The sequence below is a fragment of the Galleria mellonella genome, unplaced genomic scaffold (genome assembly GCF_026898425.1).
Source record: "Galleria mellonella isolate WM207_F2 unplaced genomic scaffold, CSIRO_AGI_GalMel_v1 utg778, whole genome shotgun sequence".
NCBI lineage: Eukaryota > Metazoa > Arthropoda > Insecta > Lepidoptera > Pyralidae > Galleria > Galleria mellonella.
The window spans coordinates 243892-271549 of record NW_026442150.1 but is presented as its reverse complement, the minus strand read 5'-3'; the positions used below and the strand labels follow the sequence as shown (position 1 = coordinate 271549).

Here is a 27658-nt window from a genome sequence, read left to right as displayed (position 1 = left end):
GGATTTTGTTTGACAAATATTCTTACTTCATAAATATACATCGATAGAACATGCGTTAGTTAGAGCTATCTATGGTGTAAATCGACATAGGCAAATTTACGAAACTGCAGTTTCTCAAATTTGACATTTCTTAAAAAATCTACATTTTGCGTCATACTACTTATTGTGGCTTATTTTCAAATTTCTATCTCTAACGGTTAAAGAAATCGAGTAGCTCAAATCTCCATATTTTTGTGATATACCCAAAGTAAACTTACTTAGCGTATTTTTATAATATTTTCTATAATAAACACTTTAGTTTGAAAATTTCAATAATTATTTTATCAATTTTTTAAATCCTAATTTAGTTATTTTACATGAATGTTGTTATTTAAACTGAAGTTTTCTCCAAAACACATGATTGATGGCTTGGTATATTTACGAAAGTGGCACTTTTGTATAACTGCATACCTAGGAACTCTCATGTATGAAGGTGCAAAGTAACGAATATGCATTTATTTCTGATATTTGTAATATAATAATAATTTATTAAGCGCATTCAATAAAAAAACAGGATTTTAAAACACTTAAAGATATTCGTACCTTGAACCTTGTTCCTTGAACAGTAAGGGAACTCTTCAAGGATTGGTAGTAAGAATTAGCAGAATTGTCAGTAGATTTCACTTATAAAGTTTATAAGTTCCAAACAAATAACACAATATATATATATATATATATAAACGAACACACAATATCACTTGATGTTTAAATAAAATAATATTTAAATCACCTACTAAATTTTCTATTTTCGTAATTAACGACAGTCAACAATTGCTAGGCAACACAGCAATAGGTGTCACACCGCATTTAAATTTTGGACAAACCAAAAAGTATTAACAAAAACTAAAATGTTAGCATGATCTTTTACAGTAATCTTCTATCAAAAGTTATTTGCATTCTAATGTTTCAAAACGTTCCCCTGTAAAATGTATCTTTTTCAGTTTCGTAAGTTTACCATAAAGGTGACGATATCGTCATAGTCGTAGAATACTAACGGATATATATATATATATATATATATATATATATATATATATATATATATGTAATATTTGTCAGATCCATCAGTATTCTACGACTATGACGATATAATATCGAATGACGCATTATTTAATTAGTAATTAAATCATTCCGATCAACAATGACAATTCAGCAGACGTGGCATTATTAAGTTCGTTAGAGAACTTTCATAGTTTTGTTTGTCCAATGTTTGCCAACTTGTGTTTACCGGTCGAGTTACAAATAGACAGATAGCGAGCTCTTTAAAACTAAGTTGCGGGAAAAACAAAACGGTTCAAATGTTTAATTGTACGGTGGCAGAATACTTAGTTAGTTTTATCTTAAAAAAAAAAGCGACTTCAATTCTGATAAATATCAGTTTGTTTTGATCTAAAAACTGAATTAATTATGTATTTTCGATAAAATTTCTACCAATATCTTTTTTATGCAACTTAGAATGGCAAACAAGCTGACGGCCCACCTGATGGAAAGTGGTAACTGTCGCCTATAGACATGAGCAGTACCGTGGACTTAACAGAGTACATTGTTTCGCCCATGATACCCCCCATGCGTTGCCATTCCTGAGGACTCAGGTGTTATTCCTCTGTACCCAGTAAATTATCATCCCTCACTGGCACCCCGCCAGTGGGGTATCATTCCATTAATATCCATTAAAAAAAATGGTTGACGTAAGTAAGATAATCTTTCGAACAATTCTCTACGAAATTTGTTTACCCATATGTTTACGGCTTCAGTTTTAAAAAAGTTGAGTAAAAAAATTAACGAATAAAAAAAAGTAATGGAATACAGAAGCCAGAAAAAAAAACACGAAATTGTTTTTAACAAATTGGCGGTAGGAATACGTAAATCGGCCGGTTTTGAATTACATGAGAATTAGGCAAAACTTTGCCGGAGATCGAATCTTTCTTTGAAAGTTTATATTCTCGATGCGTGATACCAAATAGATGCCTACAGTCGAAACTAAAAGCTGTAAAACAAATAACGCCCCATTTACAAATTGAATTTTTAATTTTAAGTCGACTTTTAAACACAGGAGTCTCATTTCTTACTAATATTATTAACTAGCGGCCCGTCCCGGCGTCCCACGGGTGGGCATTTTTATATTTAAAAAGTGGCCATTAAGGCTGCACACGCGACGGAAGCTTAAAAATGCAGTAACTTCTCCCGTTTTCTCAACATTTCCCTTCACTGCTCTGCTCCTATTGATCGTAACGTGATGAAAAGTATACTATAACCTCTCCAGGAGTATGAAGAATAATTGTACCAAGTTTCGTTAAAATCCGTCGAGTAGTTTTTTGTTTCTATAACGAACATGCAGACAGGCAGACAAAAATTTTACTGATTACATTTTTGGCATCAGTATCGATCACTAATCACCGCCTGATAGTTATTTTGGAAATATATTACATGTATAGAATTGACCTCTCTACAGATTTATTATAATTATAGATAAGAAAGTGAGTTTGTTTATTAAGGATCTTTTGCAGCGTTAACAGCTGAAACAGCTTCAATAAATTTCAAAATTTTAATAAATGAAATAGAGAAGGATATACGCTATTAATAATTTTGGCCAAATAATTAATTAAATTGCCTATAAATGTTAGTTTATCTATTTTTTTTTTTTTTTTATACAACTTAGAATGGCAAACAAGCTGACGGCCCACCTGATGGAAAGTGGTAACCGTCGCCTATAGACATGAGCAGTACCATGGACATAACAGAGTATACTGTTTCGCCCATGATACCCCCCATGCGTTGCCATTCCTGAGGACTCAGGTGTTATTCCTCTGTACCCAGTAAATTCACGCCATATTCCACCCTTCAAACCGAAACACAGCCATGCAAACACAACTGCTTCACGGTAGAAACACGAATGGCACAGAGGTACCCAAGCAATCGACTTTTGTACAGTCTCCCTCTGGTAAACTACCCTTTTGTACCTAGACAACACGATTACGTTTTGAATTTTGAATCTATTTTGATAATGCATTTTGAAATTGATACACGGTTTAATTTACTTTATTTTACACTTTATTGCACTATTTATAAAATAATAAATACATATAAATGTTGTTACAAACTCCTTTGTAATTTGTATTTCAAATATTGTACTTTAATTGCTCATTTTTTTTATATACTCTCTGTAGCGACTCATTCCACCACCTCCTTTTGACCGCGCCAACAATTCTTACGTCAATACAATATTAAGACTCTTTCTCGTTTGCACAATTTAGAAACATTGTGACGTTTGAGTTTTAGTTTATCTGACATCTATCTATCTGACTTTACGAATCCTACCTAATGTAAAATATTAAATACTGATTAAATGTTATTGTGGATCGCTGTTCATTAGTTCCCTTCTGTCTTTTAAACTGCAAGATGAATAGAATCATTCTGCAAGCAAGGTTAGTGACTGAATGCAATAGATGTCTTTAGTCACTACACTGGAAAGAGTCTTAATATTGTATTGACGTAAAAATTGTTGGCGCGGTTAAAAGGAGGTAGCGAAATGAATCGCTACGCTGTCAGTTTAATTTTTCAACACGAACCGGCGTTTTCTTTATTACAACCAGTTCACAATAATTGTAATGAGAAGTGATACAAAAGGCGGCCTTATCGCTAAGCAATCTCTTCCAGACAACCTTTGGGTAGAGGATATTGAGAAAAGAAAGAAAGACAAAGGGTAAGTGACGCACTGTTATATATAAACAAATATATATATATATATATATATATATATATATATATATATATATATATATATATATATATATATATATTTATTTATTGCACTTGTAAATTACATTGTTAATGCATTTATAAATGTTGTGAGCAAGGCTGGACTTATCTCTGACAGAGATCTCTTCCAGTCAACCCGATACAGTTGGAAAGCATGTCGTTAGCGGGCAGCTGAAGTGCAAATACATACATAAACATACACAAACTTAAAAGCACGCATACAACAGGAGAGAGTGAATCTGAAACATGAATATAGGACACGGATAAAATAGTACTTAAAGGGAGAGATTGGGGGGAAAGGGATTGTTAGTAATGGAAACTGAGAATCCCATTGCTAGCAATATACTCAACTAGGTCGACCTACACACGGTTCTCCCTGGAAACTATCATGGTTAATTCCTGATGAATTCATCATGACGGGCTAACTGGCCTGTTTTCATTCTCATCAAATGTTTTCCGATATTTCGGAGCCAAACGTAACACAAATTTGATGTTAAAATTACATAATACATGCCGTTTGGAAATATTACAAAATGTTAAAATATTGTTCCTTTAGAATTTTATGATAGGATGTATGACGAACGAAATGTTAAACTCCATTTATTGGTCCCATTTTGGTATAAACATAAACACGAAATTGAGTACAAAATTTCGGGATTTCATTCCATAATATTCTCATTTTCATTTAAGAGTTACCTCTTGTCGGTGCAACTAATTCATGCATCTTCTTCCAGCCAGCTCTATCCCAGGCCATATCCTTTATCTCCCTATACGACATGACGCCTAGTGTTTCCTTTATCTGTCCCATTCCATTCCATGATAGACCCGCTGTAATTCGTGAGGCGTTATTTAGCTATTACACAATTGAGTTACTACTTCGCAATTCTTGAAACTTGATCTAGTTGATATTTTTGATCGACGAACCATCTACATTTTACGATGAAATATAATATTTTTATAAATAATTACCCAATAAGCACTGTCCGTCATGAAAATCCAAGAATTTGATATTTGAATCCAAATAAATTCAGATATTAAATAGATTCGAAATAAAACCAAAAATAATTGTTGACCTTTTAAAAAATATGTTTTATTTACTTTATGTTGTTTACTTTTTGTTTTATTATTTACTAGATTTTACACGCGACTTTGTCCGCGTAACCGGGATATATATACTTTATTGCACTAAAACATACAGTAACAACTACAACAAATAACAATGTTAGCAAACGCGAACTTATCTCCCTACGTTAATTACTTACGAATTTACAGGGTACAGAGGACTAACACCTGAGTCCTGGGCGAAACAGTATACTCTGTTATGTCCACGGTACTGCTCACGTCTATAGGCGACGGTTACCACTTTCCATCAGGTGGGTCGTCTTGTCGAGCTTGTTTGCCATTCTAAGTTGTATAAAAAAAATTAAGTCACTTAATTGTGTACTGTATGTAATGCATATAAATTATCTATCTATCTATCTATCTATCTACAACGTTTTTGCTTCATTTAAACTTTCCATTAGGCGAGATATTTGGATTAATTATTTTATACTTATTTCAGATGGTTTGGCTTCCAATCGTCATTTATGTCCCAGCGCTAGCTTTCAACCAAGGTAATATAATAAAAAAAAAACCGAATTTAGTAAAATTTTAAAAGAATCTATTACAATTAATTATGTTTGTTGCCGTCACGAGAGTGAATTTTTTTTTATACAACTTAGAATGGCAAACAAGCTGACGGCCCACCTGATGGAAAGTGGTAACCGTCGCCTATAGACACGAGCAGTACCATGAACATAACAGAGTATACTGTTTCGCCCATGATACCTCCCATGCGTTGCCATTCCTGAGGACTCAGGTGTTATTTCTCTGTACCCAGTAAATTCACGCCATATCCCACCCTTCAAACCGAAACACAGCCATGCAAACACAGCTGCTTCACGGTTAAAACAGGAATGGGACAGAGGTACCCAAGCAAAATATTCATTTTGTGTTTATAGACAATTGTAATCATCCATTTCGATCAAATAACAATCCCTCTTCGTGGAATCTGTTAAGGATTTTAACTGTATCGATAACTATTCTGCCCGTAAGGCACTATTAGCTTTATTTATTTACAAACCCATCGTAATATTGTTTTAACTCCGGAAGAAATGGTTGATAATGTTTTTGGAAGATTTGTTTATTTATTTCGTCCATAGATAGACAGATACCGGAGGGAGACTTTGTACGATAGGGATTTGTACGTTTTTTTTTTTTTTTTTATACAACTTAGAATGGCAAACAAGCTGACGGAAAGTGATACCGCACCTGATGGAAAGTGGTAACCGTCCCCTATAGACATGAGCAGTACCGTGGACATAACAGAGTATACTGTTTCGCTCATGATACCTCCCGTGCGTTGCTATTCCTGAGGACTCGGGTGTTATTCCTCTGTACCCTGTAAATTCACGCCATATCCCACCCTTCAAACCGAAACAAAAAAAAAGAACTTTTCAAATCGGTTCACAACTGACGGAGTTATGAAGTAAGGAACATGAAAAAAAAATACAATCGAACTGAGTGGATCCTAAGGGCCTAACATGAAATGTTTTTCGAAATTTCGGAGCCAAACGAAACAGAAATTTGATGTTAAAATTACATAATACATGCCGTTTGGAAATATTACAAAATGATAAAATATTGTTCCTTTGGACTTTTATGATAGGATGTATGACGAACGAAATGTTAAACTCCATTTATTGGTCCGATTTTGGTATAAACATAAACACAAATTTGAGTCCGAAATTTCGGAATTTCATTTCATGGTAGACCCGCTGTTCTATCTATTTGAGCGAAGTCGGGCTGGATCATTAGTATGTACTCCAACCTCCGAATTTGGGGCGAAAGGGATTGTTAATAATGAGATTTCAAATCCCCATTGCTAGCAATATAACCTATCAGAAACACCCATGCGTTACCTTCCGGAAACCATCTTGGTTAATTTTTGATTAATTCATCACGATGTGCCAACTGACCTGACTTCATGCTCACCTATCATCTCTCACTGGTGCCCCGCCACAAGTGGGGTTACGGTTCCATTAAGAAAAAATACCGAACTCATACATGCTTTAGGGGGAAAGGGATTGTTAGTAATGGAGACTGAGAATCCCATTGCTAGCAATATACCCAACCAGGTCGACCTCCTCGCGGTTCTCCCTGGAAACTATCATGGTTAATTCCTGATGAATTCATCGTGATGGGCTAACTGGCCTGTTTCCATTCTCATCTATCACCCTTCGCTGGTCCTCCGCCAGCGTATCCCGTTAGCGCAGGCGGGGTTACCATACCATTTTCACCCATCAAAAAAATAAAAAAAAAGAAACTCATACATGGTCACCCATCCAATTTCCGACCGCCGCGAACGTTGCTTAACCTGCCAATCGATTTAGCATCGTGACGCAAATAATGTCGGAAAACCACCAAATACTTGCCCACAATAAGTATACCGATATTCCGGCACATTTGATTATGATTATTTTCATTATTCCGTGCAAGCATCGGATATCAACATAGTACTGAGAAAGAGAACTCGAGCAACAGGAGGTCCGCGGAACAGAGGCGCTATGGAGGCGCCGCCGTGTTTTATTTTTTACATACATACATACATATCTATCACGCCTGTCTCCCATTAGGGTAGGCAGAAACAATGGGACGCCAAATGCTTCGATTTAAACAAAGACTTCCTCTTGCGAAAAAAAGTACAGTTTATCAAGTGTTTGCGTAAGTATTTACTTCAAAATGTAAACTACGATTTTCGATTTTCGTTATTTTTTAATGGATGATAATGGAATTGTAACCCCGCCTGCGCTAACGGTACACGTAAACGGGGCATTAGTGACGGGTGACAGGTGAGGATGGAAAGGCAGGTCGGTTTATGTCGGTCATTACCAGCAATGAGTGGCGACTACGTTTTTTTTTTATTCGACTTAGAATGGCAAACAAGCTGACGGCCCACTTAATGGAAAATGGTAACCGTCGCCTATAGACATGAGCAGTACCGTGGACATAACAGAGTATACTGTTTCGCCCATGATACCCCCCATGCGTTGCCATTCCTGAGGACTCAGGAGTTATTCCTCTGTACCCTGTAAATTCACGCCATGTCCCACCCTTCAAACCGAAACACAGCCATGCAAACACAACTGCTTCACAGTTGAAACACGAATGGGACAAAGGTACCCAAGCATCGACTTTTGTGCAAAGTCTCCCTCTAGTATAAATTTATGTGCTGTAATGCAAATAAATTACCTATCTATCTATCTATCCTTTTTGATGTCGGTTAAAGATATCTCCACGCCCACACTTCGCCCACACTTTTTAATATTTCAAGTGAAAGCCACTCCATCCCTGACACTGTCTCTACGGCGACTGCGATGCCAACTCCGTTATATAAGGGTAAGAGAGCACCCACCGCGGTGCATTCTCCTACCAACAACACGAGGTAAGTGTTTGTTTAACTATCCCATACTTTTTCCCACAATACAAGCTTGTTTCAAAATATTTATATATTTAGTTAAACGTTAATGTATATCTCTAAAAGCCTGCGGTTGCCAACCCGCCTGCCAAGCGTGGCAACTACTGGCAAAAGTCCCCATATGCCCAACAGTGGACAGTTAACAGGACAGTGAGTAGGTAGGGTAGTGTGAATTACAGAACGTAATATAAATAAAATATTGTACACTCCATTGCGCTGAGAGATTAATCTTTGTTTATTTTTTAATTGCCATAATTATTAGTAGAAATATAAAAAAAAAAAAACTATCACCGATGTGTAAATAGCTATCAAGCATTGTAATTTAATATGAATTTGTTGTTTTGAATAATTTATTAACATAAATGAAGTATACTTTAATTGCCTGCAATGCTTCATTCCTCTTTCAACATCCTAACACACTTACAGTGTTATCTATTTTTAATTGAACTAAAAAACTATTTTCTAGAAATATTTTATATGGCAAAACAACGTTTGCAAGGTCAGCTAGTAAATATATATAAATGTGTATTGTATATACATAGGTTATTTAATTTTTATTTATTTATTTAAAAATTTATTGCACAGTATAATTCTATGTACATATGGCGGACTGAACACCGGACGGTGTTCTCTACCAGTCGAACATTGGGCGAACGGAGAAATAAGTAGGCGGTGCATTTTTGAATAGCAATAATTGTTTAGAATAACTTAATTTTACATTTAAAAGTTTAAACTTGAATTAGACAGGTGAGACAGGTGTTAGATACATGTTCGGACGTCCTATTACAGTGTAAAGGGCGTCTAACACGCATTTGTGTCTAAATTAGTGAGATAAATTTTGACATTGTGCAATTTTTTTGTTTTACTAAAATATAATCCCATGTTATTCTCTGACAATGTAGCTTTCTATAGGTGGCTGAATTTTTAAAATTATTTAAACAGTTTTTTAGTTTAATTATTGCAAACAAACAAACAAACATATCTTTTCTCTTTTTAATATTATTATGGATAAAAAGCTTTCATTTACCTAAACTAGATGTTATCTCACGGAAGACCCGAGGGATAATACCAGAGGGAGACTTTGTACAAAAGTCGATTGCTTGGGTACCTCTGTCCCATTCGTGTTTCAACCGTGAAGCAGTTGTGTTTGCATGGCTGTGTTTCGGTTTGAAGGGTGGGATATATATAGGCGTGAATTTACACGGTACAGAGGAATAACACCTGAGTCCTCAGGAATGGCACCGCATGGGGGGTATCATGGGCGAAACAGTATACTCTGTTATGTCCATGGTACTGCTCGTGTTTATAGGCGACGGTTACCACTTTACATCAGGTGGGCCGTCAGCTTGTTTGCCATTTGCTAAAGCGTGAAAATTTGAATATGTATGTATTTTTCAATACTAAATCATAATAAAATAAAAATAAAAAAATTGTCAAAAAATAAAAAAAAAAAAATTTTAGGGGTGGGTCACCCTTATCATTGAGGGGTATGAAAAATAGATGTCAGCCGATTCTCAGACCTACCCGATATGCACACAAAATTTCATAAAAATCGGTAAAGCCGTTTCGGAGGAATTTAGTAATAAACACCGCGACACGAGAATTTTATATATAAAAGATATATTATATGAAATGAAATGAAATGAAATGAAATGAATTTATTTTGCTAGAATGCAGGTAATTTTAGATGATAGAGATTTATATTTCCCGTGTACATTCTGCCTCTATGTCGGCGTGCAAATTTTTAACAATATAATAAATTTATATATATATATATATATATATATATATATATATATATATAAATTTATTATATTGTTAAAAATTTATATATATATATATATATATATATATATATATATATATATATATATTCTACATTATATTTCCTTTCCTTATAGAATAATTCATTGCTGATTAGTGACGATACCTTGACATCGAATAGCAGCTATGATCATAACAATAATTTGATGTTTTACTACATCAAATATCGTACTGGGCACAATTAGATGGGGCGCGGTTCGCGTGGGTCGTTGCGTTAACGTAGCATTGCATGTATGGTGGTTTTTTTTTTGGTTTGGACGATTTTATGATTTGATGCCTATTTTCATAGTTTTCGTTCTGAAGTTCCTTAAATCTGGCGTATATTTTATCTTGATACCCCGTCGAGAAGTGGCTTCCACCTGGAGAAACCACATAGTGATTTCCCCAAAAGGTTTCCTCAAGAGACTACAGCATGGGGTTCTTCAAAAGGGGCGTAAAGAGGTTTCTTCAAGGTCGGTAACGCGCGCGTAATAGCTCTGGTATTGCAGACGCTCATAGGCTACGGTAACCGCTTACAATCAGGTGGGCCGTATGCTTGATTGCCACCTCAGTGGTATAAAGAAAAAAAATTAGAGAAATGGTTTTCCCACTTAGGGAATTTAAGCGAATGAAGTAGATGGCACAAAGGTAGATGGGAATCAAACATGGCGGCTCTTTACTTCTTATGGCGGCTTCTTTGATTAAATTATTTCTTTCTTTCTTTCTTTCATACTCTTGTAAATACAAGGTGAAGAGTTAACAGCACTTGTTTTTTGTTAAATTCTTCAATATAACTCCTTTATTTTCGCCTCCGCAAGATTTGAAGTTTCGTTTAGAACTTTCGACACGGTTTTTATACACTTGTTGTCAAGTGTGATCACTTAAAATGGGTTCTGGAGGTGTTGTATGTTCCATAAGGAAGGCCAACTTCAACGGTGACAAGAATGACGATAATTTTAATTGCAAGTTGAAACTAATGAATCGATGGAAGAGATCGCTCTCAGCGATAAGGTCGCCCATTGTTGTCTCACTGTGATCATTTCTTGTAATTGTTTGTATCTATAATAAGTTTACTAATGTTGGCCTTATTCAATCTATGTTAGCTGAACTTAAACCAGAAATTTTCTAACATCTCTGTAAATTATTGATGCTCATTAATTCTTCTCTTTCCGCGTCTATGGAAAGTAGATAAAGTTTTGTTTGAGAAATCAGTTCAGGGTACGATAGGACTGATATACCTGAAGAAGGTAAAAGCCCTTAAAATAATATTAATAAAAAAGTTTACTATTGTAATCTTTTGGAGGAAACAATAAAGAGTACCTATCTATCTATCTGTTAAAAAATTCTCTGATAAAAATTCTAAATTATATTCCAATCTGTAAGTGTATGCTTTCAGATAAAAAAAACAATTCGATTTATAACCGATAAAGATATGAGGTAACAAATAGAAAAAAAAAATACTGGCGAAGAAAAAACTTCCATCGTTTCTGATGTCGGTTCAAAAGATAATATTTTGATGTATTTTTTATTGTCATGAATAAACTCAAAACTACTCAGTGGATTTTAAAAATTCTTCCACCTGTAGAAAGCTACATTATCGGCGGATAATATGGACTATATTTATTTAATTCTTTATTGTACACTCTAGTTTCTATATTTTGTTTCTTACCGACTTTAGAAAGAGGGAGATTCTCAATTCCGTTGTATTTTTTGTTTTGAAGTTTATTACTTTATAACTTCGTCACAAGTAACAATACATTTGGATGTATTTTTTTTATTTGAAAAAAATATTTAGAGATTGGTCTTAAAGAATTTTTATTAATTAAATTAAACGTTGGCAATAACAAATGTAAAGTTTTTTTTTTTTTCTATTGATAATTTATGTAACTTTTTTTTTATACAACTTAAAATGGCAAACAGGCTGACGGCCCACCTGATGGAAAGTGGTAACCGTCGCCTATAGACGTGAGCAGTACCGTGGACATAACAGAGTGTACTGTTTCGCCCATGATACCCCCCATGCGTTGCCATTCCTGAGGACTCAGGTGTTATTGCTCTGTACCCAGTAAATTCACGCCATATCCCACCCTTCAAACCGAAACACAGCCATGCAAACACGACTGCCTCATGTCCTACAGCCTCAATGGTCGCATACTGCGCGGTTTCAGAGATGTTTCCTCCCATGAACACTCAGGTTGTGGAATGAGCTCCCTGCCGAGGTTTTACCAAGAGACTACAGCATGGGGTTCTTCAAAGGGGGAGTAGAGGTTTCTTCAGGGTCGGCAACGCACGCGTAATACCTCTGGTATTGCAGGTGTTCATAGGCTACGGTAACCACTTACCATCAGGTGGGCCGTATGCTTATTTGCCACCTCAGTGGTATAAAAAAAACTACTTCACGGTTGAAACACGAATAGAACAGAGGTACCCAAGCAATCGACTTTTGTACAAAGTCTCCCTTTTTTTGTTGTTGTCCATAAATGTTTTCTTTCGTTCTTTTCTTTCTTTCTTTCTAAAATCAATTCAGTAAATTAGTTTTTATACCAAAATACACAATCATGCCAGAATAAAAGTATAAAACAATTATAAAATTAGAAATCCTTTTACTAACTTTTAACTGATTAAATGTGACATATTATTATATATTTAGAATAACTATTTGAACTCATGTAATTGATGTATTTTTACTTTAAAAATGTAAGCCACTTAAAAATATTAACATGTGTTGAAACAAAATTGGCATGCCTTCAAATAAGGTGAAATGTGTAGCTCTGCTATCGTGTAAGACACATTTTGAGCACATAAATTATTATTGTTATATTCTCGCGCGAATCCGGGGCGGATAACTAGCGTGTAATTGGACAAATAAATTATCAATCGATCGATTGAACGTTTCATTTTGTTGCCAGTATCATTTGGAATGTATTACTACATTAGTTTCAACAGAACTGGGTCGCCTTTTCACCAAGTTGCATTAAAAGATTCATCAATTTTCAATTATGAGCGAGGGTCATCGAGTACCTTCCACGGAACCCCGAAGATATATCTCCAAGGGATCAATTAAGTACAAAACATATCTCTCCTGTACCATAATTGAGTTGAGTAAACGTTTTTGTTGGAACGTTTCCATTTCGCCCCGGGGACTGTGCATATTTGAGATAATTTTTTGCTAAAGCTTTGACTTGTTTAAATTAAACATATTCTATTATATTCGTATTGTAATAACAGTCTTTAACTGTCCACTGCTGGGCATAGGCTTCCTCCATAATTGGGCTTTTGCCAATCGTTGATACTTTTGTCAGGCGAGTTGGCAACTACAGCTAGGTTTTGGTGATGTTTTAAAAGGGACGCTGCTGCCCATTCCTCGACTGTTAAGTTCCCTTAGTCGCCTCTTACGACACCCGTGGGACTGAAAGGGATAGCTCTTTCTATACCGAGGCCACACGACGATCGATTGCTTGGGTACCTCTGTCCCATTCGTGTTTTAACCGTAAAGTAGTTGTGTTTCGGTTTGAAGGGTGGGATATGGCAGTGAATTTACTGGGTACGGAGAAATAACACCTGAGTCCTCAGGAATGGCAATGCATGGGGAGTATCATGAGCGAAACAGTATACTCTGTTATGTCCACGGTACTGCTCGTGTCTATAGGCGACGGTTACCACTTTCCATCAGGTGGGCCGTCAGCTTGTTTGCCGTTCCAAGTAGTATAAAAAAATAACTTTTTATCTATAAACCAATTTTTTTCTACCAAATAAATTTATTATACGAATATTGTTGATTGTAAAATATATTTATAATTGTTTTTAATTTAATACTCTTTTCTTTGATCATACTTAATTTCAGAAAACAATGTACATTGTTTTTTTTTTTTTGAATAAATGACTAACGATCAAGCCCACGGCCCAATTAGGCTTATGCCCAAAAAGTGTTTGCAGATTTTGTCACAGTGAGGAAGAAACGCCGCAGCAATGAATGTGTCGCTGTAGCCCATTCATACATAAACGATATATCTTCTTTGGAAAACACACTCTGTATCTTGAGGAAATAAAAAACATCGCTACAAAGAACATCTTAAAGTTCCCATCACTGGTTTGCTACCAGTTCGACGTTAAAGTTAACGTCGAACTTTAGAAAAGGGCGGGCACAAAAGATCACGGAGAGGTCGCAGCGTCACAGGCTTTTCTGCTTGGAAAAGCCCTTTTTTTAATAATAATAATCTACGAACCAAATCCGTGCGAAGCCGGGGCGGATTGCTAGTAATAAATGCAATACCCAATATAAATCCTTGCACTGCAACGAACATTCCCTTGGCAATGCAAGCCTCTCGACTCCTGCCTCCTGCCACGCGCCCCGCTGCGCTCAGCTTGGCGCCGTTTCTTTACAAACTGAATTTAATAATTATTATGAACTGGCTTTAAAAAGAAAGCTTTTATTTTAAACTAGCTATATCCCGTGGGTTCGCCTGCGCAAATCCTAGTTGTATAATAAATGAGAAAGTTCGTAACGATGCACCATATATATAACATACGAGTGGCTTTATATACAAACACTATAGACAGGGGGGAGAAGGGATTAGTAATGGGGAATAGTAGCCCCATTGCTAGCAATATACCCTGTCAGGTCGACCTCCTCGTGGTTCCCTCTGGAAACCATGTACATTGATTTAATGTTAAATTCGTCACGGTGGGCTAACTGGCCTGCTTCATCTTCACCTACCATCCCTCACTGGTACCCTGGTAGCGTATGGGAAGGGATTGTTAGTAATGGGCATTAGCGACTCTATTACTAGCAATATACCATATCGGGTCGACCTCCTCGCGGTTCCCCCTGAAAACCATCGTGATTCACAGTGAATTTGTCACGATGGGCTAACTGACCTGCTACATCTTCACTTATCATCCCTCACTGGTGCCCCGCCGGTATATACCGATAGCACAGGCGGAGTAACCATTCCATTATCATCCATTAAAAAAAATTAAATAGTGATTGAATAAGATGAATGAACACACAAACAAACTCACTTTCATATTATAATAATATTAGTAAGAAATAACTAAAGTTTTTACACTTTAATTAAGGAGACAAAGTTAAATTCTCAAACGATATTTACATGTAATTTGTCTCTTAACTTCTTAAGTTAACTACTTGGCTTAACTTACCGGTTAATTGGTTTACACTTTGTTACAAGTGATTGGATTAAATTACATCTTGTTAATGGAATTTTAAATAGTTTCACCAGTAACAACAACAATACAATGTCTTTTTGTGAGATCGAATTAATTCTTAATTCACCAGAGGGAGACTTTGTACAAAAGTCGATTGCTTGGCCACCTCTGTCCCGTTCGTGTTTCTACCGTGACGCAGTTGTGTTTGCGTGGCTGTGTTTCGGTTTGAAGGGTGGGATATGGCGTGAATTTACTGGGTACAGAGGAATAACACCTGAGTCCTCAGGAATGGCAACGCATGGGGGGGTATCATGGGCGAAACAGTATACTCTGTTATGTCCACGGTACTGCTCACGTCTATAGGCAACGGTTATCACTTTTCATCAGGTGGGCCGTCAGCTTGTTTGCCATTCTAAGTTGTATAAAAAAAAAATTAAATTTAAGGGTAATATGTAAGGTTGTGGAACTCCTAGTAGTAATAGTGGTGGTCAGTCTTCGAGTGTTGGATGTCGCACACATACTAACGGTGGCGGAATTAAACTAAATACTTATCAAATAATCTTTTTTATTTTTAATAAGGAATTTCGCGACTGACTCTTGGTCACAATGGAATCAGTGCTTTGCTCTTTTGAGGGCAAAGCAATAAACTGAGTTGTGACCATTTTGTGTTACTATGGCACACGCATGAAGGAAGGGAAAGAAGGGAGATTGTTAGTTTATATATTTTGTTTTTTTTTTTTTGTTTTGTGCTTTTTTTAATTCTTTTATCTCTTTTACTGTGTATTATGTGTATGTTTGTATTGTAATTTGTGTGCTGTAAGTAATGTAAATAAATTATCTATCTATCTATCTATCACCATACCAGCCTTTAACTGTCCACTGCTGAACGTAAGCCTTATTCATCAAGGAAGTTTTGCCAATAGTTGCCACGCTTGGCAGGTGGATTGGCAACCACAGAAATGTCTTAAGAGAGACGTAAAATAATTGATTTTGTCCCAAATGAAGTCGATTTTTTTTTGGAATACAATTTAGTTACTAAAATACGAATAAAAAATAAAAGTGTACAAAAATCGGTAGCCGTGTACTTACAGCGCCTCGAGCGCCATTTTACAATATCAATATGTCAGGTATTGACATAACCTTTATTAATTTTTTAATGATATCCGAGGCAAAGGAAAAAAGTACAAAAGTATAAGTGAATAGACAATCTATTCTCAAAGTTATAAAGAGTCAAGTTTTGATATATTTTTTTTTTTACAATGGATAAGTTTAAAAAACTACGTATATGATTTTAAAAATTTTTTCACACATCTGTCCCATTCGTGTTTCAACCGTTAATTAAATAAGATGATTTAATCAAGTTTTACAATTGTTTTAATATGTATAAGCAATGGTAACGTAATGACTAATATTTCTTTGAAGTGTGACAAAAATATACTGTAAAAATTTTTTTTTTATATACAACTTAGAATGGCAAACAAGCTGACGGCCCACCTGATGGAAAGTGGTAACCGTCGCCTATAGACATGAGCAGTAGCATGGACATAACAGAGTATACTGTTTCGCCCATGATACTCCCCATGCGTTGCTATTCGTAAGAACTCAGGTGTAATTCCTCTGTACCCAGTAAATTCACGCCATATCCCACCCTTCAAACCGAAACACAGCAAACACAACTGCTCCACGATTGAAACACGAATGGGACAGAGGTACCCATGCAATCGACTTTTGTACAAAGTCTCCCTCTGGTGATAAAAGATAATACGAGTTAATAGAATGATAACCTAACCAGAGGGAGACACAAAAGTCGAATGCTTGCTGTTTTGTCCATGGTACTGCTCATGTGTATAGGTGACGATTACTACAGGTGGGCCGTCAGCTTGTTTGCCATTCTAAGTTGCATAAAAAAACCTTTTAAAATAATAACTACCGGTATTAGATCAAAAAGCTCGACTAGTTTCGCAATCAATTCGTGGTCCTTAGTCATGAGCGACTATGATGCGAGCACGAGCCTGATTCTGTATCACCGTTTAAAAAAAACATAGTTGACTGACGGAGAATGCCTTTAAATATCTGCCTTTATGTATTTGAAAATAGAAAAAAAAAATCGCAAGTATTTTCTGTTATGCGAACCTTGTCCTGCCAATTACAACAAGAATTAGTTAAATCGGTGCAACCATTCTGAAATTATGCGTTTACATATTAATTTTCTTTTTATTTGTTCATACAGACTTTTTAAAAATTTTGTTTGAAAATTCAGCAACAATAAGGCTGACATTGGATACAAAAAATTATTTGTAGACTTAAGTTACTTATTAACTATATTTTTAAAGTAAAAATCAGAAGATACCAATGCATATTTGTAGTAAATTAAATAGGTTTCTATATTTGTTTCAGGTCGGACATCTTGTTGACTTGACAGCTGTCATATTTTCCCGCCATGGCGCCAGTTTCCCGCGTTTCGTTATTGCTCGTAATAGCACTTGTCTGCTTGGACTGCTGCTATACAGCCACCGTAAGTGATATTTCTTTTATATTTTACTAGTTTTTGCCCGCGACTTTGTACGTGTGGATTTTAAAAGTAATTGAGTAAACACTAGATGGCATTATCATATTAGCCGTTAACTGTCCACTGCTGAACATAAGCCTTCCCCCCAAAGGGGGTTTTGTCAGTAGTTGCCACGCTTGGCAGACAGGTTGGCAACTGCAGTTAGGCTTTGATGACGTTTTAACCCTTTACATTCATATGTCCCCGTACGAGAGGCATCGCATCTCGACCGTTACGCTTGTATATCACTGCATGGGCACCAAATACTTCAAATTTTATCTTTTGTAGGAATGTAGGTATATTATATCTGTCATCAAGTGGATAAATTAGCAGCGCAGTCGTTAGTTACTAACTTTCTAAAGCATAATTACGAATGCAAAGGGTTTTGTTTCTGGATGATAATGGAATGGTAACCCCGCCTGCGCTATCGGTATACACTGACGTGGCACTAGTGAAGGATGATAGATAAGCATGAAAGCAGGTCGGTTAGCCCATCGTAACGAATGCAAGAATTATTAATCATGATGGTTTCCAGGGGCAACCGCGTAGAGGTCGACCTGACAGGGCTTGCTAGCGATGGGGCCATTAGTCCTCATTACTACACATCCCTTTCCACCCGAATGCAAAGTGTTAAGAGGGAAGCTTGTGCATATCTCTCAACAATTAAGCTACTTTAGTCGTCACCTCTTGCGACACCTATTATCTCTCACTGGTGCCCCGCCAGCGTATACCGATAGCACGGACGAGGTTACCTTTGCATTATAAGTGATAATAATAAAAAAAAAAACTAATGCTATCTACACATGTTAGGATAACGCCCTCTAGTATCAAAGGCCTCAAACGCAGTTTACCAGACGACGGCTTTGCGTTCTCTCTGAAGCATAGAATGAGTGAAAATATTTTCTAAATGTTCCAAATACGAATTTGAAATTAACTTTTGTAATCCAGTCAAGCGTTTTATAACAGAGCTTTTACCTTGCGATAAGAGATGTCGCTAGTTGTTACATTCTATATTAAAAAAAAAAAACACTTTTAGAACACCACAAATCTTCATGTTAATATTACTATATGTAAATTAATAATTTCAGATACCCAGAAGCTTCGACCCTCGAATTGGAGAAGAAATGGTGCTCACTCCAAAAAAGAGACCGTTCTGCAACGCATTCACAGGTTATTAAAAAATTCTTAATAATTTTAGTAATAAAAAAATAAATTCAAAAACTAAAACCTGACTAGAAAATCACACTTTAAAAAGGACGAAACAAGAAATATTATCTGAAATTGTTATGTACAAACTATTCAATATTTAAATAAAAAGATAAATAGATAATTTTTTTATTATAAAGATTAATACATAAAAGAAGTAACATATTTTTCCCCCTTTCATGTATATGCCACAGTGACACAAAATGGTCGCACCTCAGTTTATTGCTTTGTCCTCAAACAAAGTAAAAGCTGTTGTAGGCAAAGGCCAACAGCCAAATTCCTTAAGAAAAAGTAAAATAAATAAATTCTGTGTATCCATTATAATTACGATTATTTAATATGAATTAATCTAAAATAATAAATAATAGATACCTTTAGATTTCATCATGATCATCATATCAGCTTTTAACTGTTCACTGCTGAACATAAGCCTCCCCCTTGGGGGGGGTTTGTAGTAGTTTCCACGCTTGGCAGGCGGATTGGCAATCGCAGTTAGGGTTTGGAGATGTTTTAAGAGGGACGCTGTTGCCCATTCCTCACCCTCCCTTAGTCGCCTCTTACAATACTCACAAGAAAGGAAGGTGTGGCCCATTTTATGCCAGGACCACACGGCGTTTAGAGGATTTATTGTTTATTAAAGAAACAATTTACACGTAATTTGATGTATTTAATACATGTTCATAGTAATGGTTAGAAGGCCGAAGGTTCAGGAAGCCGTGGTCGTATGGTACCTGCTCTGACCAAACAATACAATCTTACAATAGTCACTGTATGTCTAGAGGGCGCCATAATGATGAGATGGCATATGAGCACGCTCTAAAAGTTAATACGTATTTAATAGCTTAGCTACAAACAAGGTCTTTTTTAAAAGTTGGCAATGGAATGGTAACCCTGCCTATGCTATCAGTGTATACAGCCGGGGTACTAGTGAGGGTGATAGGTAAGAATGAAAGCAAGTCAATTGGTCAAATATACCGAATTCAAAAAGAATTAATTACGTTGATTTCCCGCGTGTAGGGTATATTGCTAGCCATGGGGATTAACGTTCCCATTAACTGATAATCCATCTCCCCCCAGACAAACAAGCTGACCTCCATAGGGAGGGAATGTGTTTCATAGTCGTCTGCGTGAGTAGCTCTGTCCCACTCGTATTTTTGCAGCCAGGTGGCATATGGTAGTGAAATTACAGGATATGGAGGAATAATACCTTAGTCCTTAGGAAGAACAACACGTGAGTGGTATCATGAGTGACACTGTATACTCTATTTTGTTCATGTGACCATGAACATAACACAGCACTGTTACCACTTTCCACCAGGCGGGCCGTCAGCTTGTTTGCCGTTATAGAATGTATGATTTTTTCAGGTTGCGGCCGTAAGCGGTCCCAAACACCAGGAATGCCTCAAGAAATAATTAGACAACGACAGGTAATAATAATTTACTTATCCTGAATTCGTGCTCTTTATTGGGATGAAAATGGAATGGTAACCTTGCCCGCGTTATTGGTATCGGAAACACACGATAAAAAATTTACCAACCACAAATTGCGACACCCAAACTGAGTTTATAACGTCTATGTGACATTCTATAAATAATACCATTCTATGTGACATACGCATCAACACCACCGTTATTGACAAAAGCATATTATAAATAGTTGTACAGCACTATGACTTTATACATTTATTTTTTGTGTTGATAAATGGTTACATAGATTAATTTTCCAATTCTAACAATATACAGGTAATATCGACTCTTAAATAACATAATCCTTAGTCTATGCTTAAAAGTAAATTTTTTACAGTTTGTCGACGATGAAGCATTGGGTTCGTTATTGGATTCAGAGAACGCAATCGATGAACTTTCCCGCCAAATATTGTCCGAAGCGAAACTGTGGGAGGCGATACAAGAGGCCAGCGCAGAAATTGCTAGGCGGAAACAAAAGGATTACCAGTAAATAATTGAAGAGTGCTGGTGTCGTGGTATTGCTGGTTTAACGAGGGTGTTAAGGGTACATCTTTTTCTTTACTTGTTAATTTTCCTTTTTTTACAGTTAAAGTTGCATTGGCTTTAATTACTACTTTTTTCTTTATTGCGCTTTGGCTGCATAGCCATTAGCCAAAGCAAAAAAAAAAAATTATGCAACGACAAATAAGTATCTGCCTCTTTTTTTATTTAACTAATTACTGGCAGAAATGTTAAACTTTTTAAAATTCGTAAAAACTGGCGCGATAATTATTTATAAACTGTGAAGAGAAAATCACTCCATTAGGTATTGTTAAGTCATCTTTATTATTTTTAATATTTTTTTTTTTATTTAAGTAAATATAAGAAAAATGCATCAATAAATCTTGATTTTACGGGCAACTCTGAATAAGGTTACTATTAAAAAATATCAATATGTTTTAAATATCCTAATCCCACGATACCAGTTGCAGGCTAAGGCATAAACGACATACTGGCTGTATATTTATAACTGCCGTAGCGTTTTAAAAGTTGTTAAAATTAAACGTAACATTATGAGATGTATGGTTGTATATTTGTATTTCTTCGTCTAAAAAAAAAGTTACTTTTCCCGCGCATTTACTATGCATCTTTTCGCGCGCGATCAAACATAATAAAACCTTGGTTACACTGAACATTCTACTCTTGTAATGTATTGAAAATTGAGATTGAATTTTTATTATTTAAAAACTTTTCAATATCTCAACTAATGTATTTCGAAAATTGTATTCGAAAGCTTTTAATATGGTAACGCAGTGTAAAAAAGACTTGTTTTTTTTTTTAACTAAACACTCATTTTGTAGGAACTTTATTGATAGTAATAAATTATTTCATGAAATGCTTATAGTTCTTAATTATAAATAATTTAGTGTTACTATTATATTAATATTTTTAAATTACTTTTTATAGTCTAGGAGGTGACACAGATATTGTATAAAATATTAGCTAATAGTTTTAAATTAGTGTTGTTAAAAGTGTTACGTACGTACGCATTTTATTCCAATAAAATTCACTGTTTTCACATTTCGCAAGAATCAGCTTATACATTTTTCAAAATGGCGGCGTTGTCAACTTTGGGTAATCATTGTGAACGGGTTTCATACGAAATACAAAGACTCGTGCAATCTAAGAGCTAATATTTGTCAAAACTTCTAGTCGTTAATTATAAGGAAGGCATAATGATATGTTAATAAAACAATCAACTGGATACCAAATTGTTTTATTTTTTAAACTCTCATTACACTACTCCTTACATGTATTATCTGTGCACGGTTTTATGTCTATTTCCAGCCATTATTAGACATAAAATCGGAAATGTCAACGGTAATCATTTTAAATCTGTGACAGTAAAGAATTTGAATTTGGAATTCAATTATTTATTAAATAAGCGTTATTAATATTTACTTTCTATATTTCCATTTTAATAAATGAAGACTTAAAAATATAGTTTGTTAATATGAAATTGACAAAGGATTGTGTCATCAGAAATTACATTGCGATATAAACACAATCGACTTAAAATGTTGGTACTTTTGACTTTTTTTTTTTAACTTATCAAATTCGTTTAATAATAATCTGTAGTTATAAGAAGTCTATGGCCCAAAAAGTACTTGAACATGTTTAAATTTATAATTAAGTGATTACAAATTAATTTTATCCCATATCAATTGTATGAACAACATCTAATACTGGGATCGATTCGCCAGCGCCATCTCTGTTAACCTATCATTTTAATTTGATAGTTTTGTAAATTTACTATTTTATGGACTAAATTTATTAGAAATATAATTCATATATGTCCTTAGAATAAAGGATACGCTGTGATATTAAATTAAAATATTAATTTTAGAGATTAGTAGATTTTAGATATCGAATAAAAGATTTCTTCGCAATGTAATTTTGACACAACTGTAGGTATTGCAGCCTAAAAGGATGGCACAGTCTAGTCTAGAGTTTACATGTCATAGACAATTTGTAGCCGATCGTCGTCGTATGGTCTGTACTCGGCAGAGACAAGGTTGCTCCACGGTTCCGGATTGTTCTCGAAAACGAACATTGGCATCTTGGATTTTGGCGCGCTTTCTGGTTTCAAATCTTGATTAATAGGCATGGGGAGCTGAAAAAACATAAATTTCTAGTGTTAGTAAAATCTATGTATCTATTCTGTGACTTATTTTCTCTCTCACTCTTATATTATTTTGTAGCTCCGTTAGTTGTAAATCAATTTGGAAAATTATTTTTTTTTTATCTCAAAAGATATACTTACAAATTAGTCCTCTAGAAATTTTACCAAAATCGGTTTATCAGTCTAGTATTTTGTCTTTGCCACAATTTTCTTGTGAAATACAATTTTAAATTATTATGTTGGTGGCTAGTCATATCACAGATTTATTATTAGAACAGGGTATCACCTTGAAGTGTTCAGGTCCTCTCTTCCTCCTCAAATAGTTGAAGCAGCACGATCTGAAGTGCCTAGTGCCGCATGCAGATGCGCACTCGCTACCACAAGAGTCGCACGACAAACTGGCCGCCCACAAAGTACTGCCTGTTAGGTATAAATAAAAACAATTAAAAAAAAAAACAATTATTGTAATGTAATCCGCCATCTTGTGGCTGCGGCCATTTTGAAATGTTGTTGTTTAATTTATCGTTACCTATTTACTCTTGGAACTCTCTGATTTGATACACGCAATAATAGGGTTGGCAAAATAGATATCATCCGGCATCTTGCGACGGCGACCATTTTGAAAATATAGATAAACTCTCTGACTGCGTTTTCTTTTTCACATCAACAACAAATATCTGTACAAGTATTTAGCCATCTAGCAAGATTCTGAGAAATAAAATCAATCTATCAAAACAAAAAACGCGGGATAACAACGACAATATACATAAAAAATGCGAGCACGTTGAAATTGCGGGATGCGTAAAATTAAACTAGTAGATATTGCACGCGGAAATCGCAAAATGCCCGGTCAGAGGGTTAAGTGTTGTATATTCTATTATTATCAGAACTAAATGTAGGTGAATTTACTGGGTACAGAGGAATAACACCTGAGTCCTCAGGAATGGCAACGCATGGGGGGTGTCATGGGCGAAACAGTATACCCTGTTATGTCCATGGTACTGCTCATGTCTATAGGCGACGGTTACCACTTTCCATCAGGTGGGCCGTCAGCTCGTTTGCCATTATAAGTTGTATAAAAAAAAAGTATATGCAAAATTTCACCTTAATTGAATATCAAGAAGTAGTTCTAATAAAACTTGCAAGATATGATCTAAACGAGCAAACTAACTAACATTCATTGCAAGTTTAATAAAAGCTTGTAAAACGTTAAAATACTTATACGGCCAATAGAACTTAATGAAAATATAAACAAATAAATAATGGAACCGACTTTAAGACAGCCTGCTGATATCCAATATGTTGGCAATTAAAACATTTTATTAAAAAAAAAACAATGTTTTTATATTTTGTGTGGTAACATTGTGCCACAAATTTTTTTTACTCACTTGTGCTGTAAGTATCGATTATACTCAGCCACTATTTGATAGTTATATTAATTTTTTTTTCTACACAGTAGCAATACAAATTAAAAATTAATTAATTTAAAGAATATTTTGATTTGTTACTAATATCTTTTAGAAAGAGTTCCTGTTATATTTTGAAACAGAATTTAATTACTTTTTCATTAAGTTCCTTTGAAATACATTACACTATAGTTAGTTTTACAGATCTACGAGTAAACCAGAAACAACTATTCTACTATCAAAAATAAACTGCTGAAAACTATGTATTAACTATACATACAATAAATATATACATTTATGCTAAAATTCTACGATAGATGGCTCTAATATAGAAGAGTTAAGAGCGTTCATTATAGCAAATTCATGGTGACCAAGTAAATATAAAAACAATACAAATTAACAAATAACCAAACTCAGCCAAAATTTACCTGGGTCTTTTTAAAATAGGTCTTTTTATTTTATAAATTAAAAACTATCTCAAAGAGCATGCTTACTTTTGACTCATTTTTAGATTCGTTATTACTTTTCTACATTATGTGGAGTATACGTAGAAACGCAGCGAGTACTATCCTTAAGAAAATTCATAACAAAGTATGGTCTATAAACCAAACTCAGCTAAACTTAGTCAGAATTTAACTAGGTGTTTTTATTTTATGAGTTAAGAACTATCTCGAAGAATATGATCATTCTTGACTTATTTTATATATTTGGTGTTACTTTTCTACATTATGTGCGTTCATAATGAAGTATGAACGTTAAAGTATTAACGTACAGCGTACAGCGCGGTTTCAGAAATGTTTCTTCCCACGAATGCTGAGCTCCCCGAGGTTTTTCCAAGAGACTACAGCATGGGGTTCTTCAGAAAAAAGTAAAGAGGTTTCTTCAGGGTCGGCAAAGCGCGCGTAATACTTCTGGTATTGCAGGCAACCGCTTACCATTACATGGGCTGTATGCTTGATTGCCACCTCAGTGGTATAAAATAAAAGTATGGCATATAAACCAAACTCAGCCAAACTGAGTTTGGTTAATTGTTAATTTGTTTTGTTGTTCTATTTACTTAGTCGCTCTGAATGTTCTACACTTATGCACTGATATCAATGCATTAGGGGGGAAAGGGATTGTTAGTAATGGAGACTGAGAATCCCATTGCTAGCAATATACCCAACCAGGTCGACCTCCTCGCGGTACCCTCTGGAAACTATCATGGTTAATTCCTGATGAATTCATCATGATGGGCTAACTGGCCTGTTTTCATTCTCATCTATCACCCTTCACTGGTGCTCCGCCAGCGTATCCCGTTAGCGCAGGCGTGGTTACCATACCATTTTCACCCATAAAAAAAAAGATATCAATCCATTTTGATCATGAAATATTATTTTGAACCGACATCAAAAAAGGAGGTACTCAATTCGGTTGTATTTTTTTATTCACTTCAGAATTCTGTCATTTATGATAAACAATCTGTAAAATTCTATACTAATAAATATATAACTAATAATATATACTAATAAAATGAACCAGAGGGAGACTTTGTACAAAAGTCGATTGCTTGGGTACCTCTGTCCCATTCGTGTTTCAACCGTGAAGCAGCTGTGTTTGCATGGCTGTGTTTCAGTTTGAAGGGTGGGATATGGCGTGAATTTACTGGGTATTCGGGTGTTATTCCTCTGTACCCTGTAAATTCACGCCATATCCCACCCTTCAAACCGAAACACAGCCATGCAGACACAGCTGCTTTACGGTTGAAACACTATTGGGACAGAGGTACCCAAGCAAACGACATTTGTACAGTCTCCCTCTGGTAACTGAATATAGTAAAATTGTATAATAATGCACTATTCCAATTAATAAAAAAAAGGGAAACAATAATAGCAATATTTAATAATATTTAATGTTAGTAATTATTTTTGTGTTAAGACCGATTACATCTAACATTTCTTCAAGACAATCTAGAAGTATCTAGAAGTATCTAGAAGCCACCAACTAGGTACCTGGTCCATAGTCAGCTGAAGCGGTCGCTTCCCTCTTATGCCTTCTACTGTCCGCCTCCGACCACATCGCTAACAATTAATTATAATAAAACTTTAATATACATACTTAAATATAAATTTATCAAAAGCTAACTCAAAAATGTTTCATTTTAATCAACTTTTAAAAGATTTGTAATAAAATATAAAAAATTTACATTTTATTTCATAAAAAGCAAAATTAAAATTATAATATTTAATTTAAAAAAAAAGTTAACTAAAAATATTAAATTTTAATTATCATATAAATAAATATGCCTAAATTAAAAATAACTACTTCAATAAACAGCCAAGTATTCATTTAAATTCATTTAAAATAAACAATCTATATTTAAAAATATAACTGTGTACATTAAACCCTTTATTCCTTTGATGTAAAAATAAAATAAAAAAAAAAAAACAACTTACCGATAAGCATCAGAGAAACGACAGCTGTGATCTTCAACATTTTTGGTTTTAAAAGAATATTATAACGAACACAAACCGCGCTGTAGATGGCGCTGTGATAACAGCTGATGCCCGAATGCCGGCATACAACCCTATCAACCCCTTTTTATACCAAAGTGTATTTACTTACTATGCGTAGGTTTGGAAAACGTGGTGAAAATATCTTATTTTGTTTATTCGCTTGCGTACATTAAAAGAACTGCAGAGAAAAAAAATCGATATGTCAAATTTTGGCGGGAATATTACAGTATATTAGGTAATCTTTAGCCGCCTTTTTAACTACACTGTACTTATTGAAAATTCTTTAACTTGTCCTATAATATTGGTGCAAAAGTGTTAAATAAATAATATAAATAAATAAATATATCTTCATAGTTGGTAGGAATAAAGGAAACTTTCTGCTCAGCCAAAATATAAATAACAAATTTTTTTTTTACTTATTGATGTATTTTGTATCTCATTTGATCTGTATCTAATAATTAATAGTGGAAACTTTATTGGTTAATATTTTTTTTTTTTACAACACTGTGGGCAAATGAGCATGTAGCTCACCTGATGGTAAGTGACTACCGCCGCCCACGATCACCCACAACACCAGCGGCATTGCAGGTG

At 35.0% G+C, this 27658-nt stretch overlaps 2 protein-coding genes across 4 annotated transcripts; one reads left to right on the top strand and one right to left on the bottom strand.

Annotated features, from left to right (window-relative positions):
- Positions 1-5390: 5390 nt before the first annotated feature.
- LOC113518663 (cardioactive peptide) lies at positions 5391-21341 on the top strand. 2 transcript variants are annotated; one of them, XM_031910682.2, is made up of 5 exons: positions 5391-5411; positions 17681-17798; positions 18920-19001; positions 20403-20464; positions 20842-21341. In XM_031910682.2, the coding sequence occupies exons 2-5, from the start codon at positions 17724-17726 to the stop codon at positions 20992-20994; spliced, it is 372 nt and encodes a 123-aa protein (XP_031766542.1). In that variant the 5' UTR covers positions 5391-5411; positions 17681-17723; the 3' UTR covers positions 20995-21341. The 2 variants fall into 2 exon arrangements, with proteins under 2 accessions (XP_031766542.1, XP_031766541.1); XM_031910681.2 differs by lacking the exon at positions 5391-5411 and adding an exon at positions 8215-8281.
- Positions 21342-22143: 802 nt separating this feature from the next.
- LOC113518667 (uncharacterized) lies at positions 22144-27292 on the bottom strand. 2 transcript variants are annotated; one of them, XM_026903631.3, is made up of 4 exons: positions 27008-27292; positions 26564-26632; positions 23453-23586; positions 22144-23157 (listed from the first exon to the last, which is right to left on the bottom strand). In XM_026903631.3, the coding sequence occupies exons 1-4, from the start codon at positions 27045-27047 to the stop codon at positions 22996-22998; spliced, it is 405 nt and encodes a 134-aa protein (XP_026759432.1). In that variant the 5' UTR covers positions 27048-27292; the 3' UTR covers positions 22144-22995. The 2 variants fall into 2 exon arrangements, with proteins under 2 accessions (XP_026759432.1, XP_031766540.1); XM_031910680.2 differs by lacking the exon at positions 26564-26632 and having other exon boundaries at positions 27008-27283.
- Positions 27293-27658: the final 366 nt, after the last annotated feature.

Coding starts and splice junctions, on each gene's coding strand:
- LOC113518663 (XM_031910682.2), top strand. CDS start 17,724: ATGGCGCCAGTTTCCCGCGTTTCGTTATTGCTCGTAATAGCACTTGTC. Junction 17,799..18,919: donor ACTGCTGCTATACAGCCACC/GTAAGTGATATT, acceptor TAATAATTTCAG/ATACCCAGAAGCTTCGACCC. Junction 20,465..20,841: donor AAATAATTAGACAACGACAG/GTAATAATAATT, acceptor AATTTTTTACAG/TTTGTCGACGATGAAGCATT.
- LOC113518667 (XM_026903631.3), bottom strand. CDS start 27,047: ATGTTGAAGATCACAGCTGTCGTTTCTCTGATGCTTATCG. Junction 23,587..26,563: donor TTCAGCTGACTATGGACCAG/GTACCTAGTTGG, acceptor TATACCTAACAG/GCAGTACTTTGTGGGCGGCC. Junction 23,158..23,452: donor GAGGACCTGAACACTTCAAG/GTGATACCCTGT, acceptor ATGTTTTTTCAG/CTCCCCATGCCTATTAATCA.